This window comes from Anomalospiza imberbis, chromosome 1 (assembly GCF_031753505.1).
Source record: "Anomalospiza imberbis isolate Cuckoo-Finch-1a 21T00152 chromosome 1, ASM3175350v1, whole genome shotgun sequence".
Lineage (NCBI taxonomy): Eukaryota > Metazoa > Chordata > Aves > Passeriformes > Viduidae > Anomalospiza > Anomalospiza imberbis.
Genome location: NC_089681.1, coordinates 105,970,801 through 105,997,724, shown reverse-complemented (window position 1 = coordinate 105,997,724; position 26,924 = coordinate 105,970,801). Strand labels below are relative to the sequence as shown.

Here is a 26,924-nt window from a genome sequence, read left to right as displayed (position 1 = left end):
TGCAACACCTGGCAGAGAGCCCAGGAGCGTGGGCTAAGAACATGGGGATCACGGCACATGGCAGGAGCCAGCGTTCGAGCCTGCCCTTTGCCTTGCGGTGGAGAGGCTGTCTATGTCAATTGAATACACTTGTTTCATTAATTTTAAATTGCTCTTTCTTCTCTTAAGGTCACATGTGTGTATTTGAAAGCTCCATCCCAAATTCCTCGGGGGCAACTTTTGCCATTGTTTGAAAATTGTTATTGTTTTCATGGGTGATCCCACAGGCTTCTCCTAGCAGAAACTTAAGGATACCCTGAGCTACTTGGTGAGGAGTCCTATCAGAATTACCAGCAAGACTACGATGGATAGTGGTAAAAAATGAATGTTTTCAGGATTAGTCATTAATGGTAGTTGGTATTCCTACCTAATCTCTCTCTCTTGCTTTTATTATTTTTCTCCCCACAGCATTTTTTTTTGGTTAAATGAAAGTTTAAGTAACATTTTTCCCATTGAGTATAAATAATTAATAACCTTGGGGTATTAGAAATGCAGTGCAAGCTTCCTAAAAGCATTTTCAATACATAAAAAGAAAGAAAGAAAAACAACCCCAGACCATCACTGTGGACATCTGGCCCCTCGAGAAACCACATCTCCAATGTGTTCTGCAGCCAGCTGTTACAGCACAAGAGTGCTCAGGATACCATTGATGGAAACACTCCTTGGTACAGTCCTGAATAAATGAAGCAGACTCCTATTTTTCTTTTTTTTTTTTTTTTTCCTTCTTGAAGCCAAATCCAGGTTGAAAAGAGCCATCCTCCTGGTGGCTGCTGTGAGCCGGCAGGAGTCCAGTGGGGAACCCTGTAGAAAGTTGGCTGTGGCTTCCAAGCTGTGGTTTGGCACATATCCTCTCCAAGATTTCTGCCAAATATTCAGACTCCTTTTTAGTGTGTGGTTGGTTTTTTTCTCTCCTTTTCATGTTGGCATTTTATTTAGCTGTACCATATGAGTTTAAGGCTGTTAGTTTGATATAATTTGTTGCCAGAATGGGCTGTTTTGTGTGGGGTTCTTTGATGGAAGGTAAAAATATGAGGTGTATGTAAAAGCTGAACAAATTGCGTTGAGAGGAGGTTGTAGTAAAGGTAACATGAAGCAGTAGCAATGATATTGCTGGTCTGGTTAGTGTATCTCTCTTGTGTGGGAATTTGACATCATCTCTGCGTGCCTAGTTAAGGAGATCCTTGGTTCTCATTGGAAAAGTGTGGGAGAGGGGAGAAACACATGTTGTCTGTTTGGACTTCAGCAAGGCCTTTGACACTGTCTTCCACAGCATACTGCTGGAAAAGCTGGCAGCACGTGGCTTGGACAGGAGCACTCTCTGCTGGGTTAGGAACTGGCTGCATGGCCGGGCCCAGAGAGTGGTCATGAATGGTGCTGCATCCAGCTGGTGGCCAGTCACCAGTGGTGTCCCTCAGGGGTCTGTGCTGGGACCAGTTCTGTTCAATGTTTTTATTGATGACATGGATGAGGGAATTGAGTCTTTCATTAGTAAATTTGCAGATGACACTAAGCTGGGAGCTTGTGTCGATTTACCGGAAGGAGGAAGGGCTCTGCAGAGAGACCTAGATTGGTTGGATGGATGGGCAGAGTCCAGTGGGATGAAGTTTAATAAGTCCAAGTGCCGGGTATTGCATTTTGGCCACAATAATCCCCTGCAACGTTGTAGACTGGAGACGGTGTGGCTGGACAGTGCCCAGGCAGAAAGGGACCTGGGGGCACTGGTAGATAGTTGGCTGAACATGAGCCACCAGTGTGCCCTGGTGGCCAAGAAGGCCAACGGCATCCTGGCCTGTATCAAGAATAGTGTGGCCAGCAGGAACAGGGAGGTCATTCTTCCCCTGTACTCTGTGCTGGTGAGGGCGCACCTTGAGTGCTGTGTCCAGTTCTGGGCCCCTCAGTTTAAGAAGGACGTTGAGGTGCTTCAGCGTGTTTAGAGGAGGGCAACGAGGCTGGTGTAGGGCTTGGAAAACAAGCGCTATGAGGAATGACTGAGGGAGCTGGGGTTGTTTAGCCTGGAGAAAAAGAGACTCAGAGGTGATCTTATCACTCTCTACAACTTCCTGAAGGGTAGTTGTAGTCAGGTGGGGGTTGACCTCTTTCACCAGGCAGCAACTGACAAAACAAGAGGACACAGTCTCAAGCTGTGTCAAGGGAAATATAGGTTGGATATTAGGAAAAAGTTTTTTACAGAAAGGGTGATAAAGTACTGGAATGGACTGCCTGGGGAGGTGGTGGAATCACTGTCCTGGATGTATTTAAAAAAAGACTGGATATGGCACTCGATGCCATGATCTAGTTGAGGTGCTAGGGCATGGGTTGGACTCGATGATCTTTGAAGGTCTCTTCCAACCCAGACATTCTGTGAATTCTGTGAACATGGACACCTGACAAAATTTCTGATCTTTTCCCCAGATGCATTAAAACATGAGTTCTCCACAGTTGGTCTTGGTGAGTGCAGTAAGGAGTCCAGGGTGATCCTCCAGCACTTCCCTAAATTTTCCTTTTCAAGGGAGTCTGGGATTCTAGAGTGAACCCTTTGCTGAGCTGAGCACTGACTGGGGAGTTGCGTCAGACGCAGCAGCATTGTTCTGGATCAGCCTGACCTCTTTTAAAAAAATACGCATTTTTCCAACACTAATAGAAACCCTAGCTGAGGTTCTCTCCCTTTCTGTGTGTGTGCCTGAGCACTAAATAAAAAAAATCCCAGATGTGAATCTATAAACCATCTGTTTAAAATAACTGTTGTGCAGGACTATAATTAAAAGTTATTTATTATGAATCTTGGGATCCTATTATGGATTTGACTGACTCCCAGGTTTCTGACTTAGCAAACGGTTTATGTATTTATGGGCCATGTGTCTCTTCCGTACTTCTTGGTGCCAGAGTGCATGTCCTTTAAACAAAAGGGAAAAAAATCCCCTATCCTACCATAACTGTTGGCTTCTGACTGTTGCCATCTAAGAAGTTTTCTCTTAAGAACAGCAAAATTCAAAGTATCTGAGAGCTTTCAACAGATTCAGAGACGCTGTTGACAGCACAGATGGAGGCTTGGTAATACAGCTCTCCTGCATGCAGCTACTTAGCAACTTTCTAAATGTATGGCTGGGACAAGTAATGAAATGTTATGATCACGGGGGGGAAGGAGGGGACATAACTGGAAGGAAAGTCCCATTTGCTCTCAGCCTCCACTTTGCCCTTGTTAAATGGGAGGGGAGGAGGCAGCAAAACTGAAACAAGCAGATGGACACTAGACATTAAGAGCAGTGTTTTGGGCAACTGGGTGAAGGGAAAAACCCAGCCTCCAGATGACAATTACTCTTTTGTTTTATTTTTGCACTTTTACACCCAGTGGACCCAGGAGATCTGCACTGGATAATGCCTGACTGCAATAGACTAAACAATGATTTACCAGCCCTGCTTTATCTGCTGCAGGCCTGTGATGGATCAGCGTGGTACATTAACCCTTTCCTCCACATCTGCTGACCTTGTTTTCCACAAGGTACAACACTGAGATAAAACAGCAGGACCTTTTAGAAAGAATTTTGGGATAATAATAATAATAGTAGTAGAAGCAGTAAGAGGATGCACTTCCCTGGAGCTACATTAATTTCTTCTTACTTCAAGAGGGATTTTGCCATAAGGACTATGCCAGGGCAGCATTATATTGCATTTGTGGCTCTACTGTATGTTTTTTTCACCAAAAGACCCCACAAGTAGAGATGAGGCTGCAACCCTGGGCAATGCTATACCTCACACCATGGAAGAGCAGGCCAGCCCTGATGGCAGGGAGTTAGGCAGCTTGGGATGACACCTGAAAGAGCCTGTTTTAGAGCTGTCCTGGCCTTTCCTATAACAAGCTAGAGGATGAACATCAGCTTTGCAAATCCTACCCTGTTTTAGTGCTTAGCTGCCAAATATTGGCTCTATTTACCTGGGATACATGGAGCTGTCCTTTAAGGCAGGAGGAGCTTGCAGCTTCTCCTCCAAGGGACAGAGCTAACCTTCCATTTTAATTTAGGGAAAAAAATACCTCAAACAAAACAAACAAAACACCAGCCAAAAGAAAAACCAAACCAAAAAAAACAGCAACAAAAAAGTGCAGTGGGTGATGAGTGTGGCACCTCCTCCCTACCTTTCAGCACCATGCTGTAATAACTGATCTTTGAGTCAGTGATCCAGATTTGCTGCCCTCCACATCCAGAGGCAATTCAATGACTCATCTCCTGCTTTCCTCACAAGTACCCTTGCTGTAGGAACCAGTGACATGTGGGGGCACGAAGAACAAGCCCCTTTCTGCTGAAGCCAGGCCACTGAACTGCAAATAGTTCAAAGTCTACTGAGATAGAGAAAGGTGATGTGAATCTGTAGCCTACTGCTTAAGACATCCTCCTAGGGGGAAGGACCCTTCAGGTCCTGTCACTACACTGTGGGCCACTAATATTCTTCATGTGGAACAGCTGCTTAATGCAAAACAGCCCTTGGCATCAACACATGAATTCTAAAATCTTCCCTCCCAGAAAACCTGCTAAACTAGCAGCTTTGCTGGTGATAAGGAAAGAAGAGCAAGCCCTGAATTTGGCTGGCCCCTGGGGTGGCTCAGTGATACCAAGCTCATCACTGGAGAGAATTTTTCTGATTTTAGCAACATGGGGGAAACAGGAGGCTTCTACTGGGAACAGTAACTAGCAAGTATCTTGTGTTTGAAATACGTGTGTTGGGGTCATCCTTAGGAACTCCTTGCATTGCCAACAAGAAGAAACCATGTCACGATGTACGTGAGGGCAGAAGGAGGCAGGCAGCACTCAGGGATGAAATTGCTTAGGAAGCTGGGCTGCATGAGGAATTTGCCCCAGGAGTCCTCTGGGAACCAGGGAATTAGGAAAATTACAGAGCTGTGTTATTTTTTTTTTTTTGTCCCTCTTGCTGCCATCTGCAACAATAATGTCATCCTTGAAAGAGGGACTCCAATGGGTAGCTGCCCACTGGCCCCCCCTTACACACGCCCAGCCTAGCCAGGTTGGTTCTGAAGGCCACTGTGCACCTCACTTCTCTCAGAGGTGCATGATGCAGGCTGCAGCTGGGAGAAGCATGTTCTCCACAGGAGCCAACTCTAAACTGGGTTTTGCCCTTCCTTCCCACCCACTTTCACCAGGCAGAAGATTTTCCCACAGATAAAGGTAGTGGGGCTGATAGGCTTATTAAACCTTTCCTTAAGCAAACTCATTAGAGAGAATCAGGTCTTAGCAGAACCCTTTAAAATACAGGCTGTAGTTGAGTTGGTAAGTTTGATTCTGCTGCCCTTCAACAGACTTTATGGGGGCACCATGTTCCTGTAAAGGGAATCAAGATTCCACTGGGTGGTTTAAAAGAGACATTGAACCACTTGCAATTCTTTGTCGAGGCTGCTTTGTGCCAGTCCAGAGCTACAGACCAGCCATAAATTCAGCTTAACCTGCTGGTTAAATTGCATTTATGGTTGGTCTGCAGTGCTGGAGTGATGCAGAACAGCCAGCACTGCAGTGACCTGGCTCCTTACAGTAATCGTTTGTGTTGCTGCAGCTGCGCTTTAGGGCCTGATTCTCATTTGCTGATTTCACACTGTCTTGGTGAAAGTGAGTCCTCATTTACACTGATAAGACTGAAGTGCCTTTATAGCTCCCATCAGATCAGGCAGTGACTTTGAAGTAAATAAACCTCTGATTTTAGACAAAGGGCTGGAGTGTAATAAAAGCTGCGTGTTATTCTTCACAGGCACCTTGAATAAGGCCACAGGGAGTGAAATAAAGAGATTGGAAAGCACAGCTTCTTTTTCTTTAGTTTTATGATTTACATTTTTCTAGCCCTTTGATTTTTTGGTCTCTAATTAAGTCATAAGATTGGGTGAGGTGGGTACTTGCATGTACTAGATGGCCACCTGTGTCACCTAATGAACTGAGCTACTAATTATAGGTGGAGGTCACTTCAGAGGGCTACTTTAAGTAAGGAATTTGAAGTAGCAAAATTTTACTAAAAGAAACTCCCCAAGTATTTGTTTTCTGCACCTATTTAATGGCAGGGATAACCACAAGGGTTGACACCACTGGGGCAAGGAAGGCAATAAATGGAATATTTCTGCTGCTTGCTGTTGCACATCCTCTATTGACATTCCTTAATGTGGTCAATGTGCTCTTTGGCCTTGGGAAATCACTGGCTTTTTGCCATAGCAAGATGACACTATAATGTACAGTGATTCTGTCTGCTCATGGTGTTTCATTGATTCTCAGCATTTTGGGGAGAAAGATGAATTACATTAATAATCTTGACTGGTATAGTACATGGTAGCCTCTTTTAAAGAACCTCTAGGCAAAATTGATTTTCTGCAGTGGCAGAATTTTGTTTTTTCTGAGGTTACTGCCTTTTTCTCTGCTGTTTGTCCTTCTGTCACAGTGAGAAGTGATTCCTAAGCTGTGCAGTTCATGGGGCAGCTCCTCAAGACCCTGAGGATATTTTAACAAGCACATAATGTAGGTAGTTGTTCATTTAAATAACATGGATTTCTTCAATGCAGTACATTTTCTGCATGTGACTGGGTAGCAGTCATGAATTACTGTCTAAGTGGGTTTTAAACACCATTTACTTGGGCTCCTGGATTATTCAAAGACTGTTCTCTACTAGATAAGAAAGAAAGAAAGACTGTTCTTTCTAGAGAAGAAAGATGTTTTGAATCACAAGGACCTCTCCTGAAGCAAAAAAGGAGACTCCTGGCCCCACATTTTATTTTCTGAATTGCAAGAAATGGTAGCCTTGGGTTTGGTTTGCTTCCAATAGCTTTTGTCTTTTTTTTTTTTTTTTTCCAGAATAAGGAAGTGACGTGCAAAAGGGAGAAGTGTCCAGTGCTCTCCAAGGACTGTGCTCTCGTCATTAAGCAGAGAGGAGCTTGCTGTGAGCGTTGCAAAGGTGCCATTCCCTTCCTGTCATTTTCCCTTCTTTTGAAAAGTTATCAGTGCATATTTACATTGCCAAAGATAGGACTAAATTCGCAGCTTCCCAGCTGGGACTTAATTGTCACCAGAGGCTGGAAGAGGCCAGTAACCATAATTGAAATACAGATGTTTACAAAACTGAGGGAAATACATCAATTCACATATTTGTCCTGCAATTATTAGTCCTTGCACAGCAACTATCCTTTAGAAATACATCTTTATTCTTCATCGCTATGTTGTCAGTTTTTCAAGAGTTCTACTTTTGTCAGAAATATTTTAGGTTGACATCAATCTGCTAGTAGTCACCGGTCAGTAAGAATCTCTATCTTTTTATGTGGTTGGACAGAATAAGAATAATACTTCTGAGTAATAAAGAGCAGGGTAATTATCTATGGCTATTCCTATTTCTCCCCTGGAAAGGAAACAAACCAAGCAAATTTTATTTATTTTATTAAACATTTCCTGATTCAAACAATAATATTATGGACATTTTTATGAAAGCCAAATAAGCAACAATCTGAACATTATACATTTATTTATTGACCAACATTTTGTATTCCAAGCTGTTTAAAATGAGATAATGATCAAATAATAATTTTAAAAAAAGTGTAAGCATGCGTGGCATGTATCTGCTATGTTTAACCACATGAAAAATATGCAAGTAGATGAAGTTTAAAAGTAGTCTTTCTTTTTTATATTGATATAGTAAGTAATATGCTCTAAACCAATAATTTTGCTGAGGGACTGCTTCCATAATCAACGAGGCAGAGAATATCAAATTCAAACAGCTTTATTTTATTTTTCCTCTGTCATTTTTAATTCTCCACTGGTGATTGTGTGGGATTGAGAGGGAGATAGGGTAGGATAAATTGCTGGGAAATAAAAGCATTTCTTGCCTTCCCAGAGGAAATACAAACTCAGGAAAACAGATTATGCTGAAATTCAGATGGAAGAGGCATAATGGATGTGTATTTTTCCTGGAAGGTTGCAGAGGTGTGTTAGATGCTGTGCTTATGATTTGCTTCTGTGCTGCAGCTTTGGAATATGTTTGGCAAGCCCCAGTTTGAAGGTTTGTCTAGAAACATGACACTTAAAAGAGAAGGAAATGAACTGGAAAAAAAATCAAACCATTACTGAAACAATAAGAATTTGAAATTACAGATTTTACATAAATTACATGTAATTTATTTATTTTGTCAAACCATGTTTAGTATCAGCTTTGTAGGAAAAGGTTGCTAAGTGCTGGTTGGATTAGGATGAAGTGTGATTTTTCAGTTTCAAAATGGGATATGTATTTGCTCAATGTTCTAAAAATTTTATATACATATACATGCATGCAAAATGAAAAGAATGAATGTTTCAAAGCTGAACAAACAATATTTTAATTCAGACCCCTTTTAACATTTTCTGTTTATCCTGAATTGCGGTGGGTACCTACAAAACATTATTAATAGGCTTGAGCTTGCCACCTGCAGATTGGTATGCTTGACATCTCTAATGGGATAATTAATAGAAACTATTCAAAAACAGAATCAGGAGGCACATGCATACTTGAGATAGAAGTGGGATGAGTTAGGTGGGGTCCTTTGAATGTATCAATGGACAGAGAGATCCCACTAATAGGCATCCAACAAGATCCCTCACAAACTGCTGAAGAAACTAAGCAACCCTGAGTTTTCACAGATGCTTTTCTCATCAGCAAATAAGTAATTAGTGTATGGTTGTTTTCATAGTAATAAATGTTGTCAACATATCCTTGCAAATATCTCAGTTTGCCAAAGTGCTCAAAAGTTGCCTAGAAAAGGGGTGAAGAGAGACAGGAAGTTTGCTGCTGATGACCTGATCTATGTAGCATAGTAAAGCAAGAGGATGGCCTGTGAGGAGCTGCAAAAGGTTCTCAGGGCACTGAAAAACTGATGACAAAGCAGTAAAGGAAGTTAATGTGGATGGGAATAAATGGATGCCCAGAGGACAAAACAGTCCAAACTTTATAAATACAATACTGGGCTCTGAGTTGACAATAACTGAACAGCAGCTGTTTCTGAGTGTTTCAGAAGATACTTCTGTGGCACAATCAACTCAACCCTCAGCAATTCTCCAGGGGGAAAACTGAACTCTGAGTTTGTTAGGAAAGGAGCAAGGTACAGACCAAAATGCCCTTTTTTCGGACTCAGACAGGCTGCTTATTCCTGCCCTTCTGGATGCTAAACTACAGCTATGGACCTTGGTCTGTATTTTTCACACTTCCCAAGGTGTCTCTTAGTAGCTGCTATCAGACAGAAGATTATTGACTAGAAGGGTTCTTGGTCTGATCTAAGATGGCTGTTTCTATGTGCTTAAAATGCAAGAATATCAAATTTTATAATTAAAAAAAAAAAGCTCTCAAGGACTGAATTTTCAAAGTAGATGTGAAATTTCTGAGTAAGTTTTTCTGCACTTTCTTAAAGGCAAAGCAAAATATGCACCCATTTAACTCCCACAGTCTTGACACCACGCTCTGTCACCAGGTTGTTCTGGTTCCAGGGGGAAGAGGCTGATGGAACCACCTCTACCCCAGGGGAGGCTACTTGCTCTCCCACCACTCTGAACCCTGCTGAAGATCCTGCTCTGTTCTGTGCCAGGTCTAAAAGGAGTGTCCTGTGGGGGGTAACTGGGGAATGAAGGCTGCAAACACCGGGCTGGCAGCATGGAGCTTCAGCTACTCCCTTTGGTGTCCCAGCAGCTCCCCAGCACTCCCCACATGAAGCTCAGCTGCAGCCAGGATTTTCCCTTACAGCACTTATTCTCAGTTACTATTTTGTCAAGCTGCCAGAGTGCCCATGGGGAATGCAAGCAGGAAAAGGGAAACAGGGATTTTTTGGCTTTTTTTTTTTTTTTTTTTTTTTTACTAGTTGCATTTCATCTAAACATGAACAAAATGTTACCAAGGAAAGACATGAGAACCTGATGACTTTTTTCTTGGCTTTGTTCCCAAAGCCTGAGAGAGCTTAATCAGGCCTTACAGGCTCTTGCCAGCTCTCTTTGATAGCTTCACGTCTTTCTACCTTGTGAAGAAATGAATGAGTGAGCGAGTGAGTGACTGAATGGCTGCTGTCATCTGAGTGCAACAGCAGGAGAATAACATTAAGACCAAAGGGCATGTTCCAGAGCGGGCTTGTGTAGGAAGGAAACCACCATTCATGAGTCATTTGTGACATCTCTGCCAGTGCATTTTATTCTATCATGAGGAGCACGAGGACATTCCTTGCCCATTGCAGGAGGGTTGGACTAGATGACTTTTAAAGGTCCCTTGCAAGTCAAACTATTCTGATGATACCGGCAGCAGTGCACACACCTAACTCTCCTATTCAGAGCTTTGCATACAGGAGAAACTGAATTGTTGGTAGAGAACTTTTCCTGCAAATGGTTGTGTGCTGAGCATAAGTGCCTTGCTTCCATGTGGGTATTTGTATGCTACTGAGATAATTTGTAGCACTTTTTTTTTTTTGTATTTTGTAATAAACAGAAAAAGTAAGGAGCAGCTACTAGTAACTAGCAACTACAGCTTTTGCAATCAGAAAATTCACTGTGCTGGAAAGTAGCATATGAAAAGGTTTGGCTTTGCTTTGTCACAGAATATCCTGAGTTGGAAGGATCCCTCAAGGATCATCAAATTCTGACTCCATGCCCTGCAAGGATAAGAATGTGCCTGAGATCATTGTCCAAATGCTTCTTGAACTCTGTCAGGTTTAGTGCTGTGACCACTTCCCTGGGGAGACTGTTCCAGTTCCCAGTCACCCTTTGGGTGAAGAACCTTTCCCTAATATCCAACCAGAACCTCCTCTGACACAGCCTTGTTCCCTTGGGTCCTCTCACTGATCACCATAGAGAAGAGATCTGTGCCTGCTCTCCCTGCCCCTCTGCTTCCCCTTGTGAGGAAATTGTAGGCTGCAGTGAGGTCTAAGATTTAAATTAAGATTTAAGATTTAAATCCTCCAGACCAGCCACATGTTTTAACGCTGTTCTTGACTTTTGGCCCATAGGGCTTTGATTGTAAAGTTGGTGGGGCAAAGCTCACTTTTGCTTTGTGTTTGTGAAAAGTCTGGAACAGAGAAATGTGGACCCATGATTATGGCTCCCTGCTGCAAGGAAAATGCAGGCCACTCAGTCTAATAGGAAAAGTTTTCAGTAAGATTATTCTTTTGACAAGTATTTACTGTAGATTGTAAAACACACCACATACCTCTAGCATGTTATTCATTTTGAAAATACTAAAAATTAAGCCCTCTTATTACTTTTGCATAGGATAAATAGGCCACCTTTCATCTCTCATTTTATTTAATATATCTAATGAAGACCTATGAGGTCACTGAGATTATAGAAGTAGATTTGGCAGCATTATCTTATTTAGTTGGATGGAGAACTGTCACTTAGATATAGAACTCTCTACACATCGACTAGTAAGTTATTTGCACTCTGAAGAAGTGGTATTACTGGCTCAGGACTGCATAAAGTTTGCATTCTAAAATTGTGTGCCATATTTGACTCTCTTATCCTAAAATCTTCTGTGGAAGTGCAAAGACAAAGTTGGTGGGAATTCTTTTACAACAAAGAAAATACGTTCAGAATTTTCTTTCACTTCCTATGTATAATTTTGCATTTTCTGTCCTTGTTAACTTTTCAGAATTACTGGGGTTGTTTTTGTTGTGGTTGGTTTTTTGGTTTTCTTTTCAATAATTAATTATTGATCTTAGAAATTCTTGTGCTATGCTCCATTGATGGGGAACCTGTCAGAGAATGGAATCCCAGCCCACACAACAACAGCGCTAGGTCTACTAAATATTGAATATCCAAAGGTATCATAGTTAATTGCACATTTCTTGGAAAGGATATCAAATATTATGGTTGAGGATTGCAGCCAATTTCAACTATTAGAGCTGGCTTGCAAAGGCAATTAGAGGGAGGCTGTGAGATTATCAATGTTCTGGCTGCTCTACTGACACCTTGCAGGATCCATATGTACCTCTGTACTTTGTTTGTCTCTGGACACTCCTAGTATGAGGTACCCAACACCATTTTGTTGTGCAGTGTCCTGCTGCAACACTGACTGGGGAGATGTTTTTGTGGGGCTCCAGTGGGACACTATAACTTGCAGTCCATCCTTGCATGCTCTAAAGCAAGCTATCTGAGGCAAGGGATAATACATGGATGGAGGGGGATGGGATGTGAAGACAATATGTATATTTTCCTAAAGAAAGTTCTTTCACCCTCTTCTGAATAATCTAGACCTGGCTTCTGTCAGGGGCTAGCTATGAGAGATGGTTTGAGGACATAATCAAGTATTAACTTTTATTTGGGCCCTTCTCTCTCCTTCTGAGTCTCTTGGTAGAGCGTTGCAGCTCTAAACCAGAAGGTCTGTTTCTTGAGGCTGGAAGTACAGGTTCATCTCAGCATTCATTCAGATGTTAGCTTTGTATTTGAAGGAAAGGCAGAGGTTTTGAAGCTGTGAGAAATAGCCACCAGGGACAGTACCATTCACTATCATCACAGTGCCACCTTTGATTACTTCTGGTTATGCCTAAGAAAAGGACTCTGTCTCTCCATCCTTTCTTTGATTTGGCTCTTCTTACAAAGGCCTTAGGAGATACATTTGACATCTCTTGAATGTCTGGTATATACTGTTATGTTCAGTAGTGCCTCAAATTTCAGATACTCTTATTTACCTTGGTGAATATAATTTTCCATTTATGTAAGAAAATTTCAATGAATAGTCTTGTCGTGTTGTCATAAACAGGTTTTCAGTCAAACATCAGTTACCCAGATTTTCACACTGATGGTTTTACATGTAATGTTTTTCTGGAACAAAAGGATAAACATCTTAGGACATGTAGTACTGGAATAAGAATGTTTTTACTATTTAATTTTGAAGGTGTAAGCTGTACAGATCTTGGATGATTTTGCTGGTGTGGGAAAATTAGGTACAAGAGCAAGTAATTTTGTCACTGAGCATCATCATTCATGACAGCCCGCATAACCATGAGAGGTTAAAGCTCTCCCACTGCCAGGCTTCACAAGCACATTGAGTATCAGCTCAATATTCAATGGCAGCTCTAACTGTATGCCATTTTGAATTGCAAAGTTCTTAGGAACCCTGCGGGCAATTTTTTTCACCCTATACGTGGAGCATAAGACATTTGGGATGGTAAAATTCAGTTCCAGTGGTATGCAAGGGGCAAAAACAGCACTGGGAGGGGCTGATGTCTTTGTTTCTGCTGCTATTTGCACAGTGAATATGGGCTGCTTTGCATCCTCTGTGTGTGAACTGTGCAGTCCTAGCACAGCTCACCCCATGGCCTCTTCTCTCTGCTGTGTAGGGCAGCCTTTATATGGCCCCTGTGCATCCCTTGGGTATTGTAATTGCCATGGCTGAGCTGCAAATAGGTTTGCTTGTACTTGGTTACAGAGGAAATAGTTGGATTTTCACTGTTTAGAGCTAGGCTTGATGAGCATGGGAGGTTTTGTATACATTTTCATGCTTCTGTGTTGACAAATGAAGACCAGGATGAACTCAACAGGAAGTTTAATTTTCTGGTAGCTGCCAATGGCTCTACCATCACTACGACATGTGAAAATATATTTCATAATAGGTATATGTGTGATTCACAGTTCTTTTAGTTTGGCTAACTGATTTCATGCCAGAGAAATACTGCAGAATGTGCAAGTTATTGGTGTGGTTTTTTTGTTTAGGATTTTGGGGTTGGCTCTTTTTTTTGGCTAGAACTGGTATTTAGTGTTAGCATGCCTGGATACCTCCCTGAGGATTAATTTATCAAACACTAAATAAAACATGTCTTCTGACTCTTTTCTTTTTCCTAACGTTTATTTTCCATGCCAATAGAGAGGTTGTGTTTTTAAACAGAAAGTGGAGGGAAAGCAAAAAAAAAGACTTAATAGGAGAAGAAAGATGCTGAAGAAATGAGGGATGAGGAGCCAGTCTATTGTGCACCAATCTATCACTTTCTCTTGGGAGAATAAGGAAATGACTTGTCTATAAAATTCTCATTAGACTAAAATAAGCACAAGTTTCTCTGGAATCTAATTAGGCAATGTCAAATTGAGTAATAAAGAATTGTTTTTTAATGAACTCCTGAGGACACTGGCAGAGCTTTAGCATTACTAAACTGTCTCTTACAGTCAATTTCCCTATCTTCATGGTACTGTTATATGGGTGGGTATCTGGGGAAGAAGAAAAAGGGTCATTTATCAGAGTCGTACAATTTGGAAAGATAAATGTCTTCCTGATCATCAGCTTGTCCACATGCCAATAGAAAAATCTGCTATAATTTGCCTCTTTTGTTATTCTAGTCCAATTCTCTGTGAGGATACTTGTTTTAGAATGAAATTGTTCTTTCAAATTAAATTGGCCAAGGGTTGGTTTATTATATTTAAAACAAAGGTGCCCAAGTATGGCATGCACAATATTGAAACAAAGTACCTAAATAATTATATTGGAAGTTATTTAACTATTTTAGCACCATTCTTTTTTTGTGCCAGAAGAACTAAATCTGGATGATCATTTTGCCTTTGAGAGGTGACTAGAAGGTAATTAGCATTAGTTTCCACTGCATATGCAACAACTGACCGACTTCAAAGTATTTAGTGGTTTGGTTAGATTCAGATAAGCAACTTTAGGCTTGCATGTTTATCCAGGACTTATCTGAACTATTTGGGTTGAAGGATGTAATGGCAACAAAACCTACAACTAACTGAAAGTTAATATTTTACATTAATAAAACACTAGCTATTTTTAAAGAAAGGAGCAGGAAAGACTGAAAAAATAGGACACACTCATTGACTGATATGAATCACTTCAGCATTTTTAAAATTGATGTAGACCACTAATATTTAACTTCCTTCCATATGTGGAATCCTAAAGGTTTTCCTTATGGAGTATATAAGTCAGGATCAAATTTACTTATTAATGTCAAATCTTTCACATACTCCTTAGAGCATTCTCAGGCTTTTGGGGTTCCCTTCTTGAAAACTTCCTCTGTAACCCTTTTAAAATGTTCTTTTAAGTAGGTATTCAGGCAGAAGTAAGTAGATAGCATTTAAGCGATAGTCCTAAGCTCTGATGTTTCTTGATTTATTGTTTTCTCTTGCTCTTCCTTTGAATGGTGGATGGAGAAAGAAAGTTAACGTATTAATATTTCCAAAGGGCTTTTGGGGGAAAAAAAAAGCTTTAAAAGGAACTTCAAGTATCTTCCATCATACTCTGTTGTGGAAACTGACATGAGGGACTTTGCTGATGCCTTTGAAAACAAAATATTCAGTGACTTTTACTTTCTAGGCCAAATATGGTGGACCTTTAACCATGGATGAGCCAGAGTGGCCTGACTGAGTTGGCATATAGAATGTAGCAGGTTTCACTCAGATTAATTTAGATGAGGCCCAGAAATTTCCATGCTATGAATAGAGGGACTAGGGAAGTCCATCTGTATGTTTGCAGGTGTCAGCTGAGAGATTTGTACATTCAAAGTGAGGTTCAGAAAAACTAGCTGGTATGTGGGCTTTGTTTCTTTTTCCTTTTGAAGAGTGAGTAGTGGGTGTAGCTCTGGGGCATCCAAAGGGCAGAGTGTCAGGGCATACCTGTGGCCAGAGACAGGTTAAAGCGTCACCCAGAGATTGTAAAACACTCCTCTCTTACCCTTTCAGTTTTGCCTGACATTCAACCTTACCCCATCTCTCTCCCCCAGGGCTGCTTCCTATACTGGGTAACTCTCCCCTTCCTTCATGCTGCTTCTTCTGCTAAGCATCTGCTGAAATCCAGCTCCCACCGTGCCTCACACTGGTGTTGGATGGGAGCTGCTCTGTCTCCCTCATGCAACCTGCTGGCTCACACCAAAGCTTGAGAGCAATCTTAGCACCTCCAGTGCTTCTGCAGTCTTTTCCATTCTGGTTCCCATTTTTAAACTTCCCTTTATGTGCCTGCAGATTCTCCTTACCATGGTTGCTTCTGGTGTGCCATCCCATTGCTGCTTTCCACAGGGACAATGGCTGGTGCTGCAGGGCAGAGGGTTTTGTAGCATAGCTTGGATATGCACTTCAAGCAAGAGCGGCGCTGACTACATAAGTGCACCACCTTCATGCTTTGTTGACCAGACTAATCCTTGAGCTGAAAATTTCAGTTTAATATGCACATCTGTACATGCAGATTAGCCCAGGGTCATTACCTTTCTTTTAGAGGAAACGTTTTACATTAAAGAACATAATTGCTGAGCAAATATGCAAGGTATTTTGCAGTTGCTGTTTTTCAACCTAGCCTTTGATTCTTGATTCTGGTAAAATACACACACAGATATTTAAGAACACAGCTCATTCCACATTGAATGTCCTGCACACTTGTAAACTGTTTCTCAGACTGGGACAAGTATGACCTGGGCTTCAGCAGCTTGGGGATGTTAAACACATTGAATAGGCTCTACATTCATCAGAGTTTTCAGTGAGCAGTAAGTGACACTGTGCTGCAAGACTAACTCAGTGTTTTTCAGACTGGAACTTCAAAATGCACAAGAGGAGTATAGGGCTGCATATTCCTCTCTTGATGTGTTGTATGAGAGGTCAGAGAACTGTATTTAATGCACTGAGAATCTGAATATTTATTTATTATTCAAAATAATTTCATAGGGGCTTTTCTACTTAAGAATATGAGACTCAGATGTATACTTTGTGCCTTTCAATATTTGTCAAAGATGAAAATATCAGAGCCAACTTTGAGACTATTGATAATCTCTTTTCAAAATATACCTGTTTCAGCTTAGGTAAGTGAAGTGGCCACAGCAATGGCCACAGTTAACACATTTGCAAATGATCTTTATATATCATGATTCCTTTAAATTTTGTGTTAAATTCAGAATTATTTTAAGGAGATTTTAAGGTCCTGAGTACCTCAGAGCTGTGACTCTTGAGTTTTCTTTTACAGTGGGCTCAAAGATTTACTGGTGTAGGGCTGATAAATTGCCTTTATTTTCAGAATGACATAAAACTTATTCCAAAACAGGACAGTGCACCCTACACAGCAGAGAAAGACTTAGATTAGTTGCTGAGGTAGGGTGTAGAAACAGAATAGTGCCATGGGCATTATTTGACTGATTGTAGTTTTGTGATTCTGTAGCTCCACGTACACGTCTGTGTTTCAAAGTCTTTGGCAAGACTCTTGTAGGTTTCATGGGCTCTTTGATTGAGCTAATTTTGAATAAAATATACTAGGAAAAAAACCTAAAAGCAATGAATGGAAAATGGGCATTTTTCCCACAGAAAATGGGGTATGTGTTATTTCCAAAATTTTTTTTAGAACCACTCTAGGTCTCCAAAGAATTATTTTTTAGTTGAAATTCTTTTGCATTAATAATCTAACTCTTTTTAAACAACTATTATATTTCTTCTTTGTAAGTATTTCCTGGTTTTGCTTCTCTGGTGAGTTATTTTATTATTTTCTTTGTGTTCTTTTTCGGTTTTCTTTTTTGCAAAATATCAGAAAACGGCAAAAGAGAAAACCAAAAAGGAAGGGAAACTAGTAGGAACGTATATTCAAAAATGTGAAAATTAACGTTTGTTTTGGTGTTTGCTTTTTTCCAAACAGCTCCTTGAAAATTCATTTTGCACAAAACAAATGTGGGTTGATCCAGTGCATGGGCAAACAAACCTGTTTTCTGTTAACAGCGTTGTCATATAGCACACCAAGATGAACAAAGCCAAACTATGACAGTCCAAAATGTCTCCCCATGAGATTCACCACACACACATGAGAACTTGATGGCTTTTAGTTCATGTGGATGGTGATCCCTCCTGTCATGAATATGAAAGGCATTAAGGAGAGGTAGCTCTGCCAGTGTCAGCTCATCCATGCTGAGTTGTGCTTGCTGAAGTGCTCTCCCAAGGGCTTTGTTTAATGGATGAAGATAGCATAGCCAAGCTAGATAATGAATGCTTCCAGCTCTTCTTTTACCCTCTTTCCTCCCTCTTCCCATTCCAGTGCTTGAATAACTGAGTAGTTCCTAAATGGGCTGCAGAGTAAGCACTGACATCCATTTTTAAGTGAACTGTCACTGATTTTGGTTTCTCTTGACCAGTTAGAGTTAGTAAGGAGTTTGGCCAGTTGGACATCAGCAGCAATCGTCTGGGGTAGTGCTGCGAGTCCTCCCAGGACACGATACTTCTCTTTCATCCCAGCTCTCAGCTCTACCTCTTCTATTAACCCAGGGGAGAGGGTGGGTTGCATTCAGGATGCTACCCTATGATCCTCAGCAGCAGCCTCCCACAAGATTTTGTTCAGCTGAACTGATGGGCTTCTCTCTCATCCTGTAGATTGCAGTTTTGAAGGAAATACGTACAACAGCTCCATGAAATGGCACCTCCCCAGCAATCCCTGTGTTACATATCAGTGCCAGGTAAGGATGTCATAAAAATCGTGCTAATTGAGTTATAAGCTTTTCCCAGGAAATCCTGAGCCTTCATTTATCCAATCCAAATAACCTGAAATATTTTATGCCTAAAGCACAATATGGACTTTGCATTTAAAGTAATTTAAATCCTCTCAGATGTAGCCAGCTATAACCAAATATTCAGAAGTATAGGTTTTAAATGACTTGAGTACCCCAATATCCAAACTTTACTGAAGGAGAGGTACACAGCCATGCCATTTCCTGCTGTCTTGACCATGAAGTAAGTCCTCTTTTCTTCAGCATTCTAAGTCTTTTGTGAGATACAAATTATTTTAGTAATTGGACACTTCTGTGTGTATGTGTCCATGAGTTTTACCTTTCTTTAAGAAAAACCCACAACCAAATCTTTTTTCCTGGGCTCCTGCACTGTTAACACAGTGGTATTTTTGGTAGCTTGGCTATCTGCAACCATAACATTTTCATTGTCAGGCTCAAGCCTAGTAATTACGCAGGCGATTTTAGCTTATGTCTGTAAATAGGTCTGCCATTTTTGCTGACAATTTGATCAGGTTTTAACAGTAACACTCAGGCAGCTACTAAGAATGGCAAAGAAGAAATTTGTGAGTATGAAGAGCTTCTACTAAGAGGAAAAGAGAGTTACAAGGGTTTTTTCTCTTTTTCTGTAAAATGTCTGCTCTGTGCAACCAACTAATTTTTGAAAATAAATACACTGAGATGATTGAAGCTGGACCAGTATTCTGTATCTTTGCACCTAATGAAAAGAAACTCACTATGAATTTAGATATGTTGCATGTGGTCAGTTCTTTATTGCCTATTTCAGTGTCTAAATGCAAAACTGGGTGATTCTGTTTACCCTAGATCCACACATTTAAAAAACAATTTTGCCTTGCCTCAAACAGCTGTAAGTAGAAAAAGAAGGTAGCAGGTTTTATGCATAGACCCTCACACCCAGGTTTGTTCAGGACTCTTGACTTCTTGAATAAGTACAGCAAATGTTAATTTACTAATACTTATCAGGCAAAATATCAAAGATAAGTGTCTCTCCTCTACAGAACAAGATGCTTTTATCTGTTTACTAAGTCTATTTTCCTCCAATAGGAGAGGGAGGAGAATGCCTAGTGTCTGGCCTGTTTTCACCAGAGCTGCACGGCAGATTACAGAGGTTAAGGATTCATGATAAAGCAGGATTCCTTTCCCTAAGAGGATGCTTGTTTTTTTTACCTGATGCATTTTAAAGCAAATCCTGTGTCTGGAGTCAGGGAGACTGAAGTGGGTCTTTTGACTGTGGATTAACCTAAATCCTGATACCAGGCAGCAGGTACAGAAAGAAAAGAAGTTTTGAAACCCAGTGCTTTGTGACATGTGCTGGCCTTTAATTCTACTGAATGTAATTGTGATTTTTACTTGTTAAAGCAACTACAACGCTAACAATAAATGTGTCTAATCTGCTTCTTTTCCAGGAAGGAGTGATAGTAGAATCAGAAGTACAGTGTGTTGTTCATTGCAAAAACCCTTCCAAACTCAGGGGAATGTGTTGTCCTGTGTGTCCAGGTGAGATTTCATGGTTAAGATGCTATTCTGCATGTGCAACTGTATTTCTAATGATACTCATAGTCACCTGGGAGGCTGCTTCTACAAGTTACTAAGATGTGGGCTGGTGACTCACATTGAACAATATGACACAATATTTATTTAATATGTTTTAGTAGAGGACATGCAGACCAAGGGATGCATAGGCAATATCTTGTGCTAATATTCACAGGTGTGTTTATGTCATTTTTAGAGAGTCTGTAAGGTGGGTTTGCATGACTAATGACCATGATTTTGTTAGGAAGGGAAGGATAAGAGTAATCATAAAAAAGAAGATTAAATTAAGAAGGGGAGTGAGAATGGGTTGCCTTTGTGAAGCACAGTGACAAATTACCATATATTTTTAGGTTAATTTGATTTTATCAGAAATGTTGAAGGTAAGCATTGCTCCAGTCATGATATAATGGATTTTTAATATTTTGATTAGTTATAATATCTGCTAATATCTAGTATAAACTCAGGGAGTAAGAACGAATTATAAAAAGCAAACAGCCGAAAAAACTGTTTTAAAGGCACTTCTAATTGGAGACTTAACCTTGCCTCAGCTTCATTTTTGCAAATTTATCTGCTTTAGAAGGATATCTTTCCCCCTGTCCCCCCCACCTCCTCTCCACAAAAGACATTTAGGGTTTCTCAGTGATTTGTTCAGGATTTGTTTTGTTCTGGAGTGATCCTCTCTCTACAGCTACCTGAAAAGAGGTTGTAGCAAGGTGGGGATTGGTTTCTTCTCCCAGAAGAAACCAGTCGCAGGACAAGGGGACACAGTCTCAAGATGTGCCAGGGGACGTTCAGTGTCCCCTGGTGATATCAGGAGGAATTTCAGCATGGAAAGGTTTCTAACCTTGTAATGGGCTGTCCAGGGTGTTGGAGTCACTATCCCTGTAGGTGTACAAGAAATGACTGGATGTGGCACTTAGTGCCACGGTCTACTTGACTATATGGTAATCAGTCAAAGGTTGGACTTCATATTTTGGGAGTCTTTTCCAGCTGAACAAAGTCCGTGATTCTGTATCGGAGAGGATGGTACGATTTACTTTTTATATTGTTGTATAGGGGGCATGTTAGGGAGAAAACTCAGCATTCTGTCTGGTGCTAAACTTATTCAAATGCTGTTTTCCAGGTTGTGTTTTTGAAGGGAGACTTTACAATGAAGGAGAAGAATTTAGGCCTGAAGGAAATAAATGTACCAAGTGCTCTTGTATTGTAAGTATTTGCCTTTTGGCATTGTATCTCCTGTATTAACTTCAAAAGGCACATTATTATTGCCATAACAAAGCAAAAAATATAACGAATCCAACACTATTATGCTTTCGTCTCTTGGAATTCAGGTCTCTGTTAAAGAATATATGGCATTAATACATTGTATCACTCACTATTTGAGTTTATAATCTTTTCTGTGACCTTACACTGTATGCAGTTGGAGCAGGTTATTTGGGAGAGGGCTGATCTGTTGAATTAGTGGTGCCTTTTTTGTGAGAGGATCATGCAGGAAAAGACAGAAATCTTTTTGGCCTTCATCTATTGATCAGCATTTATTAGATACTTCCTTAAGACAAACTTTTCGAAGTATTCCTTTCAACTATATGCAACAAGGGCCTTTACTCTGACTTACTGAGTGAAAGAATGAGGGTTGCCTCCTGTGGCTGTCCCAGGTGGATTTTTGGATTGACGCTTGATGAAAAGGTCATAACCTGGATTTTATTCTTGACTAGCAACAATATACAGAGGAAGTAATAATTGCATCCTTTGAGTAATGAGTGCAGGCTTCTTTTTCACTTCCATTAAGTTAAAAGATAATGCTGTATGAGTTGGGGCAGATAAATTTGGCTTCCTTACTGTAATCTGTGAGAGAGTAAAACATAAAGTACAAGTCATTGCTTTTGCTGCAATTTTTGGGCCGGTTATCAGCAGAATATGTAAGGCTTTACATTTCAGTAGAATGCCAAGAAACTAGTACCAGATACAGTTCTTATGTAAAATCATTGTTATTATCATTAAAGTAAATCATTATCATTAAAATAAAATCAAAAAAGGAGGAGAGCATGATAGACTTCAAAAATTAATGTATCTTTACACATATACACTGATTTAATGAAGCTCCTGCAGAGTATTCGAACTGTTCTGTGGGGAAAAAAAAACATTGGTAATCTGCAAAATTAATTTACACTAAGTCATCACTGCTCCTGCGGAGATCAGGGTGCTAAGGTAATTTTTTAAAAAAAGTTTTAATCCTGTAATAATGAAAACATGCAATCACACATGTCACAGTGATATATGCCCTGGGCTCCTGCTCTGCTGAATGCCTTCAGTCCCAGTCTGAGAACTCCCTCTGTACTTGGTGGGTCCCTCTCTCTCACTTCAGCTTCAGCTGTAAAGCAGTAGCTTTACACTCTGGCTTTCCTTAGTTCCTCAGGGTAAGGCAGGTCTGAATGGTTGAAAAGTCTGTGGAGACATGCTTGAGTCTTTTTGGGTTCTGCTTTGCTCTTTCATAAGTACTGTACAGATATTGCCTATTGCCCAGTTATTGGTGTACCAACATCTCCTTGATCAACTTTCCTTTGTTCTCTGACTATCAAAAGCTTCTGTGTGAAGAACAGCTTTGGAGGGAGGTACCTTTACACTGGAGAGCAGTGCAAAGAAATAAAGGGTCACACCTGAAGATCTGACCTTGAGAGTTACCAGTCTCAGCTGTGTTAGAGAAGGGACTGCATCAACTATTGAGAGTAAGAAGTTTAAAACCACTTAACCATCCCTTCCAAGAAAGACAGCATGAGTGTTTTGAATGTTAGTGACATCTGTAAAAAATGTCCAGCTCGCAGTCTGAATCTTTCTGACAGCTAAAGAGGTGCCATCTATGTGTAAGCCACACCAGACCTTCCTTCCATCTTTCCACAGAGCCTTTTTTACCCTCTTGCCGGTTTCCCCCAGAACTAGAGCCTGTGCTAATTCCTATGTGATTTAAATTTGAAGTCAATAAAGGGGGCATCCTCAGGGCTGTGATAGCAATTTGCTGCCTGCTTTGCATCCATTCCCTTTTGGGAATGGGTCCTCAGTGAATCTCTTATCTAGGCAGTTGGTGGATGGATGTCTTATTTGAAGATACCTATCTAGTCATGCAAAGTGATGGAAACAGGCTTGTGTGTGATGTGCTGTAGTTTGTGCAGGCTTTAACAGATGGATGGAAGCTCTTCAACCCAAGTTAGATTTCTTCTGGGATTTCAGTCTTTTGTGGAAACTTGGCATAGGAAGTAGCACAAACTGTTGCTAAGGTATTTTGGGGATATTATACCTTATACATGGTGTAAGGACTCCAGCTACTCTCACTTCAGGGTGAATTCTGCATTTTTTTGGGAGCAAGCTCTTCAAATGATGGAGGATTCTGGAATCCACAGGCCACCACTGTCCCAGGGGTAGCTCAAACTTGGGACTACAGATGTCATTGAATAGGAAGAAAGTAAAGAGGGATGGCTGTGGTTTGTTTTCCTGGAGAGATGTAGGGTTGATCTGCTAAGGTTGATCTGACTAAATGTATTAAAATAAGGAATTACTTAAATAAAGTATTTTTATTGTTGCAAAATGATGTGTCCAGAAGTAAGTACACATCTTCAGATCAGGACTGTGGTAACATATTTTTGGAAATCACTTTGGTAGTTCAGGTTTGTGGTATTATCAGCTCCAAATGGTGCCTGCTAGATACTACTGAGCTCCCAAAGAATGTGAAATGGCTGTTGTTTGTTTATTTGTTTCTAATACATTGTTTGTGTAACTAAGGACATAACTGGGATCTTGGGAGCTGGGGGTCCCCATCTGGGTGGAGCAGACTGGCCAGTTGCAGGGCTTCTTATGTGTTCCATGGCCCTGGAGGGCAGAGAAAGCAATGACATGGCTGCATCTGGGCAATTCACTCAATCCTTACCTGCTGGGTGCTCAACTCATTAATGTGGTTCCTGTTTAACACCACTTGTGGTCCTAGCTATTGTCTCCTGAAAACCAGACCTAACCCACCAAACTCATTTCATGGAGGTCAGCGAAACCAGCCATTAACTAATAACTTTTGGGTTGTTACCGAGCCAGGCGATGCTTGCGGCGGCGAGGCGGAGATGAAAGGTCCAGTATTCCATTACCGCTCTCCTAAGTGAGCTGCTCCTTGGGGCGACTAAGATTTCTTGCTGAAAATGAGAATGTATCACCTCTCACTCAATGCATATTGCCTGTTAGGAGTGAACAAGCTGGCTTTTAATGACTCAGTTTCTCTGGGGAGAGGCATTTCTATAGGAAAGGTGGACGGGATAATAGGGATCTCCTCGCACCCCAGCTGAAACCCAGCTGTCTCGCAATAATTCATCTGTCTGGCCTGTTCCTGCTTTTTGTGATAGGCCAGTGGCCTGTTCTAGAGAAACCTTGGCTGTTTTCCCTACCATAAGCACCTACTTAAATGAAGGACTGGCTTCTTTAATCAAGTGTTATTTCTCAGATACTACTTTTATGAGGTCGAGAGTGTGTTTCTGCTTGCACAGTAAGAGCACTTGGCTTACATGTTTCCTTTCCTACAGCCTGCATTAAAATAGTCAGACTATGATTATCGTAAATGTTTTCATTTTCTCCTTTGATGTAGCACGTTTGGGGGAAAAAAAATAGTGGAGGGGGAAGGAGACAGGGCCAGGGAGGGAGGAGAGGCTTTTGGCAGGAAAGTGACCTTGCGTGAGAGCAGTAACCATGGAGAAGCTTATCTTTAGGTGGTAGTATCCAAACTCATAAGTAGCCCCTTTTGACTCCTTTGAGCGCTGTTACCCAGACCGTGGGCGCTGCGTGTTCCGGCATGCGAGGCATGCGGCTGTGCGAGGCACCGCCACGCTGGGAGCTCGCAGCCCTGTGGAGACGCCACGGCCCTGGGCCGGCCTCGCTCCACACCCCTATGGGGAGAAGGGAAGCGGACCTGCTTGGGAAGTGGAGGTTGGGTTATGGAATTGCTGGGAGTGGGAAAAGTTGTGCTATCTGTCCTGCAGAGAGACATGTCCCAGGTACAACCATCTGCAGCGGTGGTTATTTGTGTATGGTTGCCAAACAGCATCGTTTCACAAAAGCAATGTTGTCCTCTTAGCTGGTCTTCCAAAATTATTTGGAACAAATAAAACCCACATAGCTGGAAGCAGAGCACAGAGATTGGAGGCTCTTGGAGAGCTGAGTCAGAAAGGAGCCTCTGCTCAATCTCCTTTGCATCATCGGGGGCTTTTAAACACTGCTCAGAGGGGTTCAAGATGTGCCCAGCTACTGGTCTGCAGGTGCACTTGTGGGTGTGTGCGTGCAGGAAATGTCACTTATATTCCTGTGTGCTAGGATAGAAATACTGAATAATAAACGTTTTGCACAAAGAAAAGGAAATTACAAGGGCAAAATCTGTTTCTAAATCAATGAGTAACAGACGTTTCAACTGTGATAAGTAATGAGAAACTACATATGTAAGTGTTTTGGATGCTGAGGGTGGAATTAATCTTGTCTAGCTGCAGCTATTCAGAAGTAATGAGTCTGATCTGAACTACTTATCTGGGCTCCTCTTCAGTTAATTCAGAGAGAGAGAGAGGTGGGATAGATTACTCTCTGCAGATGCTTATCTTCCTCCACTAACTAGAGGGGGAGCCTACCCAGCTCCTGGCCCCAGAGATGGCTGAAGATAGCCAAGACCGATCCTGCCCCTGCAGTCAGCTGGGTGATTAAGCACCCTGATACTGCTTTAAAGGCTTGGCTTTAACTGGTATCGGGAGCTGCTGGAATACACTCCCACCACAAAAGACAGTGGGAGAGGTACACCAGTCTACTGGGGAGCTCAGGGGAATGCGCAATTAAATGTATCCTCAGTAAGGGCTGAGGATAATTCAAATTCAAATTTCCATCCTTAGTGCAGTGCCAAGTGCTGATCTCCCCAAATTTCCATGTACTTCAGCTGCTTTGATGCAGCTCCAAACTGCAGCAGACACTGTCTGCCCTTACTCTGGGGCTAAGAAACAGAGACAAGGAGCTGTAGTGAGATGTGGAAAAGCAAAGAGTTGGTCTTTTGGTAGGAGCAGTGTTCACATCTTCAAAGTTAGTGACCTTAGTAAAATGGTTGGTTTATGGGTGGATGCAAAAGGAGACCAGGGAGTGCTCAGAAATGAGATGTGGAGGGTTAGTCAATGTGTCTCTCTGGGAATACCCCATAATTTTGTCTGCAGGCTTTTTGCAAGGCTAGAGAGTTTGGCTTTCCCGGTAGCCTAATAAAAAACCAGTCCTGCAGGTAGATGAAGTGTGGTTGTGGAAGGGCAAGGACTTGGTATGTGCTGAACTTCAGCGAGAAAAATAATGCAGCATGGAGACACAGCCATTATCCTGTTATTTATATTTTCTTTATCTGATTTTCTTCAAGCTTCAAAAGGTATACCTACTTTCATGGGGATTGTACACTAGCTGGGCTATGTCTAAAATATTAAATTCCTTTAATTTTGGAAATACCAGTGTTTAAAAAAAATTTGGACATTTAAAAAGAAAAGGTTGAAACCAGTGTGTTTTTTCTTTTATCAGCATGCATAGCCATTTTAAATATTTTTTTTCTAATTTCTCTCAAAAAACATATCTATGAGGAAAAGGTAAAAATTGTTTTAATAAGACTCAAGAAGCAAAGTTAAAAATAAAACCTAAAAATATTCACAGTTTTTCTGAAATAGAAGTAGACAGTGGCATAGCAGTGCAAGTGGGCATGATTCAGTGTAAATAATTTTTATTCATAAGCACTTTGGATCTTAGACTTTCACAAACATTTTTCTGTGTCAAGGTCTCATTTCCTCCCTCTGTGGACATTTGACTTTCATCCTACATCTCTCCTACCTGCAGAGCTTCCTAGCTCACCTACTCAGAG

General features: G+C 41.1%; 1 protein-coding gene across 3 annotated transcripts in view; it reads left to right on the top strand.

Annotated features, from left to right (window-relative positions):
* The window catches only part of BMPER (BMP binding endothelial regulator), a 146,680-nt gene that overhangs the window by 18,864 nt on the left and 100,892 nt on the right, over positions 1-26,924 (top strand). For all 3 annotated transcript variants that reach the window (XM_068203940.1, XM_068203948.1, XM_068203956.1), the window contains exons 3-6: positions 6,876-6,975; positions 18,348-18,430; positions 19,906-19,996; positions 21,156-21,238. In XM_068203940.1, coding sequence (XP_068060041.1) covers positions 6,876-6,975; positions 18,348-18,430; positions 19,906-19,996; positions 21,156-21,238 — 357 coding nt within the window. The remainder of the gene's footprint in view (positions 1-6,875; positions 6,976-18,347; positions 18,431-19,905; positions 19,997-21,155; positions 21,239-26,924) is intronic.